This window comes from Petaurus breviceps, unplaced genomic scaffold (genome assembly GCF_028583685.1).
Source record: "Petaurus breviceps papuanus isolate PSGF00001 unplaced genomic scaffold, PetGlider_PUasm1.0 490, whole genome shotgun sequence".
NCBI classification, from domain to species: domain Eukaryota; kingdom Metazoa; phylum Chordata; class Mammalia; order Diprotodontia; family Petauridae; genus Petaurus; species Petaurus breviceps.
In genome coordinates, this window is record NW_027186352.1 from 11,094,376 (window position 1) to 11,107,777 (window position 13,402).

The 13,402-nt window shown below is 41.3% G+C and overlaps 1 protein-coding gene across 2 annotated transcripts in view; it reads right to left on the minus strand.

Annotated features, from left to right (window-relative positions):
* ZRANB1 (zinc finger RANBP2-type containing 1) overlaps window positions 1-13,402 on the minus strand; it is an 83,501-nt gene that overhangs the window by 6,643 nt on the left and 63,456 nt on the right. For both annotated transcript variants that reach the window (XM_069101747.1, XM_069101745.1), the window contains exons 3-6: window positions 12,916-13,103; window positions 8,382-8,535; window positions 6,509-6,580; window positions 5,635-5,833 (exon numbers count right to left, since the gene is read on the minus strand). In XM_069101747.1, coding sequence (XP_068957848.1) covers window positions 5,635-5,833; window positions 6,509-6,580; window positions 8,382-8,535; window positions 12,916-13,103 — 613 coding nt within the window. The remainder of the gene's footprint in view (window positions 1-5,634; window positions 5,834-6,508; window positions 6,581-8,381; window positions 8,536-12,915; window positions 13,104-13,402) is intronic.

The following is a 13,402-nucleotide window of genomic DNA, read 5'->3' on the forward strand; positions in this document are numbered from 1 at the left end:
ATTGATGAAAAAATCAGAGTTGAATAGAAAATTTGACATTCAGATACAAGAAGCAAGAGAAGCATGAGAAGGTAAACAGGGAAAAGAAATCATAAGGAATTTATCAAAGTTGGACTTACATCCATACATGGAAAAACGATAATTGTAACTTATGAATCTTTTCTCAGTATGAGAATAGCTGAAGGGCATAAAAATGTATATATATATACACACACATATATGTATACATACATATATATGTCTATACAGGAGGGTATATGGGCCTATGAATACATATGAAAGTATGTGTATATATGTGTACAGGTATATATAGACCAGTTGAATAGGAAGAGATGATACTTAAAAGGTGAAACTAAGAGGTGAGAGAGCAATATAATGAGAGGAGATGGGGAGAGACAGAATGGGGTAAACTGTCAAGAGGCAAGGGAAAACTATTACAATGGAGGGGACGGACAAGAAGGCAAAAGGGAATGAGTCAACATTATTCTCAATGAATTTGGCTTAGGGAGGGAATGACATACACACTAAATAGGGTCTCTCACCCTACAAGAGAGTAGGGGGGGAAGAGGAGGAGAGGGGGAATGATGGAAGGGAGGGCAGGCTGGGGAGAGGGAAGTTGGAAGCTGAAAAGGGACAGGATCAAAGTAGAGAATAGAACAAATAGGGGGTGGGATGTGATGGAGGGAAATATAGTCAGTCTTTCACAATATATCCACTATGGAAACATTTGGCATAGCTACACATGTACAACCTATATTGAATTGCTTATCTTCCCAGTAAGGGTGGGTGATAAGGGAGGTAGGTAAAGAATCTGGAATTCAAAGGTTTAAAATCAAATGTTTAAAAAATATATAATTATTATTATTATTATTATTTTACATGTAACTGGGAAATAAAGATATATAGGCACTGGGACATAGAGATCCACCATGCCCTACTGGAAAGTCAGAGGGGGAATGGGAGAAGATATAAGAGAGAGCAGACTGGGGGAGGGGATATTCAGTGGGATTGCTGTTTTGGGGTGGTGAGGAGAAAAATGGGGAGAAAATTTGTAACTCAAAATCTTGTGGAAATGAATGATGTAAATTAAAAAATGAAAAAAATAAACCACAAAAAAACCTCCAAACATCGTGTATTAAATTTCAGACAAACATTTCTGAAGTGTAGGATACTATGCTCAGTATTAAGGATGCAGCCACAAATGGAAGAGTCCTTGCCACTAAACTCACAGGCCTGGCTGGCAGGAAAAAAAAAGAAATCTAAAAATCTCACCTGACCAGAAGGAAACCAGACTCAGAGCAGTGAGAAGCAGCACGAGGAGCTCTAACCACTCACCCCCTGCATGGTATTTTTCACAAAAATGTGCTCTTGGTCATCCCAAAGTGGAACAAGAAGTAAAGACCTGTATTCATCTGAAGAATGAAAAGAAACATTCTTCTGGGCTTCAGTAAATCATAATTTAACCAAACAGCCTTAGCATTTCAACTACACAGGGACTTTATTCTTTTATTAAATAATGTTTTCAATAAAATTTGCCTTATCAGTTTTTCAAGTATGCAGACACATCTGAATAAAGCTGAAAAAAAAGGGTAATTTGAAAAGTTCAAGATACCGGATTTCAGGGGATGCCAGGACGATATGATTTGTTTTCAAATTAACAGTTCTGTACTCAGCTTAAGAAGTTCTTAAACTCTAATAGTCTGCAAATCAAAGTTAGATATTACAAGTTAAATGAAGGTTATTACCCAAAACTTCTGAAATATCAATAAATATAAGTTGTAAAGAAAACAGCAAATTAACCCAAAGAAAAATGTTATATCCTTGATAGATATTATCTAAAAGAGCAGCAAATTCTCGACTTTGACACTGAACACAAGCTGATTGGGGGGGGGGGGGGGGGGGGGGGGGGGGGGGAAGGGGAGGGGGAAATTGTGAAGACGATGGAGGAAAGGAAGAAGCTCTCTTGAGCTCTCCCAAATTTCCCTCCAAATAACTTTAAAGAAGGCCTCAAAATGAATTCTGGAGCAGCAGAACCCAAAAAAGGAAGGAGTGAAACAATTTTCCAGCCCAAGACAACTGAAAGGTTGGCAAGAAAGGTCTATCTTAATGGGGTGAGCGGAGGTCTGTCCAGCAAAGGCCAGGCCCCAGCAAAGTAGTAGCAGACCTTGGGGACAACTGAATCAGAAGCAGTTTTGGGGATTTTCAGCCCACAGATGGTGAAGGGGTCAGAAAACTGGTCAGAGAACACAGAGGTCTGTCTGCTGGCACTAGGTGCACAATCCCAGGGCAATCCCCATGATCCTGGGAAAAAATATTTTAAATTACTAAATACTAATCCTTCAAAAACTGAAATTTCCTATTTTCTTTACAAAACAGTTTATCAAAATTTCTATTCTAATTGATTCTACAAGGTTGATGACAGATGTCTATGATAAAGAAAACATCTATAATGGTTTTCTTCTGTAGTAATCACCTCCATTAGATTCCCAAAGAGAAATATGATCATCTGTCTCAGGAGTATCACACTAAGTTTAGGCAATTAAAGTTAGTTGCACTTGATTCAGCATGATTTACTGGACAACTCCCACATATTAAGTGGCTATAGGAGGAAAAAAAGTATTAAGAAAACAAATGGTCGTTTTGGTTCTAATTAACTCCTCCACCATTTGTTTTAAGCTCCCTGGAACAAGAAGGTGGCTCTGTATCCAAAATCTTATAAAGCACTCAATATAAAGAAAAAAAATCACAAGAACTCTCACCCCAGCAAACTGACAATGAAGAAAGTTGGGAACGGTCAGTGTTAGAAAGGTTGTGGAAAGACGAGCACTTAACGCTCTGCTGGTGAAGCTATAATTGGTCCAAGCCCTCTGGAAAGCACATGAAATACTGCTAAGAAAGAACAAGGTCAACAAACAACGTTCACCAAATGGGGAATAATTAAATGAAATGCAGAATACAAATGTCTCAAACCACTTACTGAACTTAAACACAAAGCATAGGAAACTCTCCACAAGAAAACAATATGCACAAGCACAGCAACAGAACAAAGATGACCATAAAGTGAATACTGCATCACACTTGATCAGAGAAGAGACAAAAAAACACCGAGCTCATGTTGATACTCATGGTCTTAAAGAAGAAGTGAGAAGCAGAGGAAGCCAACGCAGCCAGAATCACTTCCGAACGAATGCTCTCAATTTTCTATTCTATGTGACTAAATGTTCAATAAGGCTTATTTCTTAAAAAAGGGCATCCAGATTTGGGGCTTCATATGTCATTTGCCTTTTCTGTCTTTGCACAGGGAAATGTTCATGTTTGTTGGCATTTGTCAAGTTCAGAGAAATGAAAAGATATTCTTCTTAAAAAAGAAAATGTACTTCATTTCTTTGTAGAGGTGGGGATTATGGGGTTGGAATAACCCATATTCTATCAGACTGTTAATGTAATGGTTATTTTTACTGAACTAATTGTTTTCTTCCTAAGTCTTTGATACACAAGATAGCGCTTAATGTGGATAAGAGAGAGCATGTATTTAAGAAATAAAGGTAATGTAAAAACAAAGAAAAATAAAATTTTAAGAACTACTTCTGAAAAACCCATAAATTGACACAAGTGGGCTGTTTCCACATTTTAATGATTTCGAATTAAATCTTCCTTTCTATTATGTCAGGACAAAACAAATAAACAGTATTACTAACACTTAACTTATATACCCAACAGTCAAAGAAAGTACAAAGAGGAATCTAAACTTGCTACAACTCCACGCAGATAAGATAATGGAAGGTTTCTTGATTGAGAATTCATGTCTTGATTCTTACCATGAAACTATAGATCTACTCACCCATATTTGAAACTAAATGCCCTCTACCCTCAACTCCTCAAGTAGATGTATCTTCGATACATCTTTGATTTTTCAGGGCCTGTTCACAAATGGAGAGGTTTAAGACAAAGAATTAAATAGATCGTGCTGTCACACCAGGTTTTCCCAAGTCTGGCAAGCCACCAGCTCTGAGATGCCTACTGTTAGCTCAAACACCCAATGATCAGGTGTGCTTTCTAAGGCAGGCTGGCCTCAGGGTCCCATGGCCTAATTCTTAACAGCAGCTAACTCTACCACAACAACCCAAACTGCCCTGTGTTTCCTCTTTCCTGGGCTCTTCTCCATGTTAGTCTAGTTCATTTCCTCTGGGCCACACACACGCGGCTTTGGCTTCAAGACACCTTTCCTACCACAGATATTCTGAGGAGCCCAGTGGTCACTCTTGCCACACCTTGGCCATGCCCAACTTGCACTCATCATCACAACAAACAGGTGCTGACAAAATAACAAAAGTTTGCCAGAAGCAAGCTACCCACTGCTACTACCCAAGCCTTGGTACCAGCTCTGGGAAGCATGCAGCAGCAGGAGTTTGGAGGCCACCAAAACTGGGGGAATAAAGCACCAGAAGGTGGGGGAGTGCCCTACGTAGAGCTCTTCACAGTATAGGCCTTCTCCTCCCTTGTCAGGCACTCGATAATTTTAAATTACTTTCTGTTACTAGTAGTATACACATACACAGCACCCCCCCATCTCACCCCCCCCCAAATGAATGTAATAAATCCAAAAACATAATGAGAACATAACCAATATTCATTACTTTTCCTTCACTCAGGTCCTATTCCAAATTCTCATCATAAAATAGAGATGACTCTGAGTTTGTGAAGGTCATAACAAGTAAATATAAGTTGTAGTGGCATCAAGCATGGGAGTCACCTGAACAATGTCTACCTAATATTTAGGTCTTCACTAGAAGGCTGGCCAGCAGATGGTAATGCTAGGTGGAGAGATCCTAGAAGGGTCCTCCAAGGCTATCTCATGTGACCCCTCATTTTACAGAGGAGGAAACTGAAACCTGGGGGCATTCGACGATTTGCCCAAGGTCACAAAGGGAGTAAACATCCGAGGTGAAATCTGACCCAGGTCCTCGGACTCCAGAAACAGTGGTCTTCCCACTGTAACCAAGATGAATTTTTGTGGAAAAGCAACTGAAAAAAAAAAAAGGCAAAGATACCACGTCCTGAGGCAGAGAAGTTTTGTGGAATCACAGATTGTCTGGAGTAATGAATCGGACTGTAAGCTTTTTGAGGTCAGCGACTGTTTTTGCCTCTCTTTGTATCATTAGTGCTAATAAACACAGTTCATGGCACAGAGAAGATCTCAATATTTTTTCTGACTAATAAAGCATCATAATCACTATATTTTTCCCCCCTTTTTTAAAAGGGGAAAAAAAGGGACATTTTTAGGGTTGGGGATGATCTATTTCAGTTGAATCTTAGCCAGTGAAATACTTGGCATATAGTCTCAACTCGATAACTATTGTTGATTAGCAGGCACATTCACAATGTCTAGTAACAGATTTTTAAGGGCTAAACAAAGACATCAATAGTCTGTAAATATCATACTTTACAATGTAAGGAAAAGACCAATTATTTAAAGGTCACCTTCAAATTACTCTGTTTCATAACTTGGAGCAAAGATGTGGAAAAAATATGAAAATGGTCAAGCTGTCACAGTATGCCATGCTTCCCTTAAAAAAGGCATAACCCCAATCAACTTGTTCTAGCCCTGCCCAGCGGGGCAACGTGGTGTCTCACCAGTGCGAGCAGTCATGCAGGCTATCGTGGAGGGCTTTGCGCAGCACCGAGTCCTTGTCATAGATGCCCCAGGTGGCCTGCAGCACTGAATCCAACAAGCAGTCCCCGGCAGTCCGGTTCCAAAGTGCATAAAGTCTACTGTCCAAGCGGGTAGCCAATTCCAAGGACCAGTTTATAATCGGAGATTCTTCTTCTAACTCTAAGAAGCATTTAAAACATGCTCATTTTTGTGTCTGTGCAATTAAGGAATGTTTTTAGTAGGAAAGCCTATTGACAACCAATGAAAAGGAATAGAGTGGTACATGATTTACTAGTGGTCACATAAGTGAATTGGAAAAAAAATTCTTCTGAGTTATCCAAACATCATAAGGATTCACAAATAAGTTATAAAATGATATTAAAAGATCCAAAGCAAAAAAAAAAAAACTACTTAGGAATTAAGTTGGTCAGGAAATCACATAACCTCATCAACTTACAAAATTTTGTATATGTTAACAATTGGGACCTAGAAGATAATCGAGTCAAATTTCAAAAATGGTTATTTACCAATTTGCTTGCTGTCCTGTCTCTGTTAGCCTAGCAAGAACTGTGATAGGGACTTTATAATTCTCATATAACCTACAGACACTAAACAACTCTATTACAAGATCTTAAAAACTGAAAGTTTTTATTTCAGTGATCAAAAATGTAAAAGGTGTTTGAGGTGTATGCTCAGTCTCTAAAATTTGTGCCATACAAAAATTATTCCACTGATCTTTAACAGTTATCAACAAAGCAATAGGTTATGATATAATTAAGGCTAACTATAATCACTCGTGACGTCACTGGTCTTCAAAAACAAAAGATGAACAACACCAGTTACCTAACTGCTTACCTTTCTGAACATCCCTATCAAGCACTTCATCAAATAATTTTTCTTGTACTGTGGGAGGCAAGTCTTCAATATCTGGAAGAATGAGAAACAAAAGGGGAGGGAGATGTGGAAATTGGAGCACACATTTATAGAAAAGAATAAACTTGATAATGGTGTCAAATTCCGCTAAAACATCACCATTTCAACTCAATGCTGCAAGGTAACTTTCATATAGCAAAAATATACAAAGCTGTATTTCATAAACTATCAAAAATTCCATTTAAAATGCCGAATAAAACACATTTTACATAACCACTACTTACCCATATTTAATTCCTTACAGTAGATCTCCCTTCTAGTCCTCATTTTAATGTCTTAGGATAACATTTTAATGCCAAAATTAAATCCATTCACTAACCTAGGTTTCACATCTTTCTTACTTTTCACTCCTCAGTTTAAAGGTCATGACTCAGTACCGAAGCCCAACACTGTCTCACAAAGTCATTAACACTTAATGATCCAACTCCTGTGCAGCCACTGTCCCTAACACTGCACCCTTCCCCCGAACTCCAATGTTCTCAAGCCCAATTAGCAGTCGGTGACATACGCTTCCACGTACACCAGTTCAACATCTTTTTGCCCTTTTAAAAGTCACAATGAGCAAAATGAAAATCTAATCACTTGGTTGTACATACAAATTCCTATTGCTAGGACTTGACTAAGTAGAGAAGAATATATTGAAGTCATTTTTCAAATTAAGTTTACAAAACTATTAGGGTTAACCTAAAAAACAGCTACTTTTTTACCTTTAGTTGCTACTAAACAATTTCCACAATCCCTTGGGGAATGGAAAAATTCTTTGCTATTTTGCAAGGATGCCTCAATGGCTATTGCTGTTTCATAAACAAAAATGAATTACTTTTCTCCTTTTATCCCTTTGCAAACTCTGCTCTTTTCAACTATGACATAAGCTGCTCAGCAAATTTCGATGCCCCCATGCCCCATACTCTAAGAATTATGGTCTTTGGCGATGTTCTTCAATGACAACTGGCAAAAAACTAAAAAACCTTGGGAACAGTATAAAGTGTTACTGCTCTGAAACAAGATAAGCCAGTTCACAAACACAGGTGTAGCATGAAAAGAGAGCAGCAATTGTTAGAAACGTTCCTATTGCTGGTTTGCTCAAGCTAATTTAATGCTGACTTTACAGAAGGCCTCTGATCCTACTGTCTACTCAAATCACTGTACAGGCATCATAACCAGCAGCTAACACATCTCATTATACTTAGGACAAACACACCTTGGTCTTAATAAAACAGTCCTAATAATTTCCAAAGGAAAATGTCTGCATAAAAAAGGTGGTCAAGAAGAACCATGATGTGAGGTCAAACAGAAGAGGGGGAGGACAGAGCTAAAAACTTCCCTTTGCCTATTTATCAAAGCTTGTTTTCATGAGGTCCAGAGGGGCTCCAAAGGGAGGCCTCGAAGGCAAGCAAGGGACCTGCTGCATGCCTCAGCGGTCTCATCCACACAATGAGTAGATTAAGATGAGTGATTTCAACATGAAGACTCACTAGCTCTATTAAGAAATTCAGAAGACAGACTGTAATGAGGAACACGTTCTAATGCTTATATTAAAAAGCACAGCGTGAAAAAAAAAAAAACAACCCCCACACATCCATACCAAAAGGCTTATTATTTACATAAACCAGACAAGCACAAAAAATTACAAACGTAAAGTGGATAAGGATTAGAATGTGGTTTCCTTTTCCTCCCCTTACTCCCACAGAAAGAGAATAATCCACTAAAATGTCCTTTGAAAGATCCTCTTCATTGCCAGCACCATGCAATTAGATAAATAATACAACAGGAAGGTTCCGGATTTCATAGCTACCTGCGGGTAACGTGAATGTAACAAGATCTGTTAGAAAATAACAAGCAAAGTCCCCCTTGCGCTGATGGAGGGAGGCAGCTATCTCACGCCGGATCTGTTCTGTGAGCTCAGGACACACCATTGCCGGAATGCACTTCGCTGCATGCTGAGACACCTGGAAAAGGAGACAGCTTTGAAAAGTATTTGCTTTATGGTACAACAGCAACAGCAAAGACTAGCCATATGACCCTGGGCAAGTCACTTAACCTTTGCCTACATCAGTTTCCTCAAATGGGCATCATGACGCCACCTCCATAGGCACTATCTAAATTCTATGACGACAATGAAGTTGGCTGTTATGTGCTATATAAATACGTGCCCCTTTCCTTTCCCCTCTCCCTCTCCAGCCTCCTCTTCTGGAGCCGTCATGAGGATCACGTAAGATAACGATGGGCGAACTACGCAAGCCTTAAAGCACCAGATGCTCCTCACCCCCAGACCCACTGCTCTGGCCAGCACCAGCACAGCCGGGGGCCTTGTCCTTTTCTTTCCGCCAGGGCCTCACCTATTTCCTTGTGAACAGCAGGCACTTGGAGTGAGGCTGGCTGAATGATCCAAACTCAGTTCCCTTGCTCTTCCTCCCCTAGAATCAGCCTCCTCCCTCCTCCCACCTTTTCCACCATTACTCCAACTCCTCCATTTTTTCCAAAGCAATACATCTTGTTCCACTTTCATGATGCAAAATAATAAGAAAATAAGATTTGACACCCCCCGCCACTTCAAACTAGGCCTTATTCCTGAAAAATGTGCCAGAGATTGTATTTTAAACCATCTGTGCACTAAGTCAAGCGAGGGCATTGCCACTTTCTATAGCTTAGACACAATTTCGTAGATTAATTATTCAATAATGAGTACTTTCTGTCACTGAAAAAAATCATCTATAAAGACCTGATTGGAGAAACTGCTGGACGATGTCCAGAGTAATACAAGTTTTAAGCACATCATTCCAGGGTTTTCAGACCCTCAGATCTTTCTATAAGACTGCAACAGAGCTGTGACGGCACCAACATGAGGCTCCTCTAAGTCAGTCACCAAGCATTTACTGATTCTCTGCCAGACACTCAGCCAAGCACGGAGGGATACAAAGCCAAGCCAAAAGACTCCCTTGTCCTCAGAGAGCTCACATTCTACTAGGGACAACAAAGAAGGAACATAGGGGACCGCCTACCAGAAAGATGCAGAGTCAATACAGTCATCTCAGAAAAGAAGGAGCTAGCAGCTAGGGGTACCCACCCATGCCTGCCCAAACTGACCCTGAGACCCTCACCTATCCCTCACTCAATATAAGATGGACCAGTCTTTTTTGGGGGGAGCAGACACAGACTACCCATGTTTCTGATGTTGTCTTCCTATGTGACTTTTACCGTGCAATTCCCTGTGATCAAAGGATTGCAGCCTGATCTGACCAAGTGACGCTGTCTTTATTCAGTGACCCCAGCCTTCTGGCTGTGCCAGGAACACGTTCCATTTCTCAGCTCTAGTCATTGTCTAGACACAGGCTGTCCTCCATGGCTGGAATTTTCCCTCCTCATCTCTGCTTCCTGGCTTCCTCTAAGTTCCAACTAAAATCCCATCTTCTTTAGGAAACCTTCCCCAGCCCTTCAATTCAGTGCCTTCTTTCTAGTATATTAAATATTTCGTACTTATTCTGTATACAGCTTGCCTCGTAAAGATGTGTTTGTATGTAGTTTCCCCCAGCAGTAGATGGAACAGTGGATAGAGCAATGACCTTGGAATCACTCATCTTCATGAGTTCAAATCCGGCCTCAGACACTTACTAACTGTGTGACCCTGGGCAAGTCATTTCACCCTTTTTGTGTCAATTCCTGATCTATAAAATGAGCTGAAGAAGGACATGGACAACCACTCCAGTGTGTTTGCCAAGAAAACCCCAAACAGTGTCATAAAGAGTTGGACATGACCCAACAACGACAAAAGTCTCCTCTGTTCAACTGTAAGCTCCTTGAGGGCAGGGATGGTCTTTTGCCTGGCACATAGTAGGAGCTTAATAAATATTTACTAAGTGATTGTTTCGACTCTTCACTGTCCTTGTGGTGATCCTCAACTTTAAGTCCTAAAGACTCTCCTATGCCATGGCGTGAAGTCATAGCATGACCAGAAGACGACTGGTGTTTAAAATATAAACACACACACACACACACATACGTGTACTAAAAATATATATATTAAATATCTATTTAGAGAAAGAAGGCCATGCCTCTGTTTCATAAAGTAACTGGGGGTCATTAAAAGAACCGTGATTTCCCAGCAGCAATGTGCTACATACAGACTGTTTCTCTTGTGTTATACACTGCTGCAGCCTCTGGTAACAGTACCTTCACATTAACATAGCACTGTGAGATTTAGAAATGTCTTCCCTCATGACTCTCCGAGGAAGAGAAGACAAACCGATCCCATGTTTACAGAAGAGGAATGTGAAAATTCAGGTCAAGTATCTTCTCACTTGAGGCATCATAATATGGTTGAAAAATGTGCTGCAAAAGGTTCAAATCCCACATCTGTCACTTACAATCTCTGTGAGCTTGAACAAAGCACTTAAGGTGTAAAACGAGGTTTAAGAGATGACCTCGCGGGTCCCTTCTAGCTCTTCCTTCCGTAACTCCCATAGCGTGCATGGGGAGCTGCCCACAGCAGGCACTTTGACAGGGAAAAAATGCTAACTGCGCCCAGGACCCCCCCGTCCCATCACTTCCTAGGTGCATGGGAGAGCCAGCACTGGCTGAGGTCTCTCACTTCTTTAACGCTAGGACATCTAGTCTGGTGACAAAGGGAAGAGGATGAGTATGAAAAGCTGATTACAGAATCTAAACTGAGAGTTACCCTATAACCCTGCCCAAAACTGTGCTCACCAATACTTGCGTAGGCACTTATCTGATGAGATCATCAGGGGCAGGACCATCATTAGGAGAGCCAACACCCTCCTCAGGCCTCGTCCTTCTGGACCTCTTGGCAGCCTCTGACGCAGCTGAAGGCCCTCTGCTCCTCGACACTCTCTTTACTGAGGTTTCATGACTCTCCTCCATGCCAGATCCTCCCACAGATCATTCCTTCTAACCGTGGGGTGGCCCTCACGGTTCTGTCATGGGTCTTCTCTTCTTTCTCTATACAGTTTCACCTGGTGATCTCCTTGGCTCCCATAGATTCAGTTACCGTCTCTATGCTGAGCTGATGATCCTCAGAACTCTGTGCCCAATCCTAAGCTCCAGCCTTGCATCTCCCAATACCTAGTGGACATCCCAAACTGGAAGTCCCACTGATAGTTTCAACTCAACATGTCCAAAACCAAAAGAAATCATCATTCCCCACCAAACCCTTCCAGTTCTCAACTTCCCTATTGCTACCACACCCTTCTCCCCAGGCACTCAGGCTCCCAACCTAGGAATCATCCTGGCTTCTTCACTCTCTCTCACTCCCCAGATCCAAGTTGTTGCCAAGGCCTATCGATTTCACCTCTATCCACACCCCCGCCCTGCCTTCTCTCATCTGACATTGTCACTCTGCTGGCGTAGGCCCCCACCAACACCTCACACTTCGACTATGGCAAGATCAATTGCTGGGTCTGCCTGCCCTATGTCTCTCCATTCCAGTCTGTGCTAAAGTGCAAGCCTGATCATGCCACCCTCTATACGATAAACTCCAGTGGCTCCCTATCACGACCCTCTGCTTGGCTTTTAAAGCCCTCCCAGCCTGCTCTGCTTCTCCCTATGCTGTCTTCCTATGCTTTATTCCCCCTCCAGCAGTCACCCTACAATCCAACTTCAATGGTGTCCTTGCTTATCCTCACATAAGACCTTCCAGCTCCCAACTCCAGGCATTTCCGCTGGCTGCCCCCATCCCTCCATGTCTCCATATTCAGGCTTCCCTGGTTTTCTGCAAGTCTCAGATAAAATCCCACCTTCCACAAGAAACGTTACCCCAGTGCTCATCAGGCTAGTGCCTTCCTTCTAAATGACTTCCAACGAGTCCTGCAGAGACTGTGCTTGTACACAGTTCTTCCCATGTCACCTCCCCATCAGACTGAGCTCTTCAAGGTCAGGAACAGATTCTGACTTCGTATCACATAACGCGGTATACACTAAGTGCTTAAAGAATGCTTGCTGACAGAGACAACATGCTGACCTGTGTTCTCTCTTAAGATTCTCCCAAGGTGCCCGAATACCCACCTTGCTCAACACTTTCCTCTCCCTACGTCTTTTACACTTCATAGATTTCACTGCAGGGATCAGGCTAGAGTCCACCTTCTGGCAACATGACAGGTCCATGATCCTGAACCAGTATTTCTGATTCTGATCACACATCTAATCCAAGAGGAACCAGCCCTGACTTCATTCCTTGTGAACAGGGAGGCCATCATCTGAAACAGGGTACCACCTACTCGCAACCACCACTATCTACAGGTTACTCTTTGGGTCACCTACAACTTTAATTCTTTGAGATTATGGTATACAAAGAATACATCAAAGTTCCTACTTACCTCTGTAAGCAATATTGCAAGCATATCCTGCCTCTGAAAACGGATTGCCAGATGTACCAGAGTGTAGCCAACATCAAAGGCAGATGGGCGATTCAGTAAACGGACTTCATCAGCAGTAAGCTGTCGTGCAATATCCCCACCTGATGACTTATATGCTTCTATAGCAGCTAAATCTCCCTCTACAACTCCTAAAAAAAAGTAACAAAACAGAAACCAGATTAATTATATTTTTTTAAGAAGGCATGAAGCTGTATCATTTATTTCAATGTTAAGTTTTTCCCCTCCCATCTTCTCTGGCCTCTGGTTTAAGCCATCAGTTATATTCCTAAGGAGTAAAAGACAAATAAAGAATAGAAATGCAAAATAATCTGTAGAAGCAAGATTTTCTAGTTACATACTTACCTTAGCCATTTAGTATTGCCTCTAAGCTCCAGCAAGATTTAGATGCATCTAATACACTGTAAGAACAGGAACTTCTCAAAAGCAG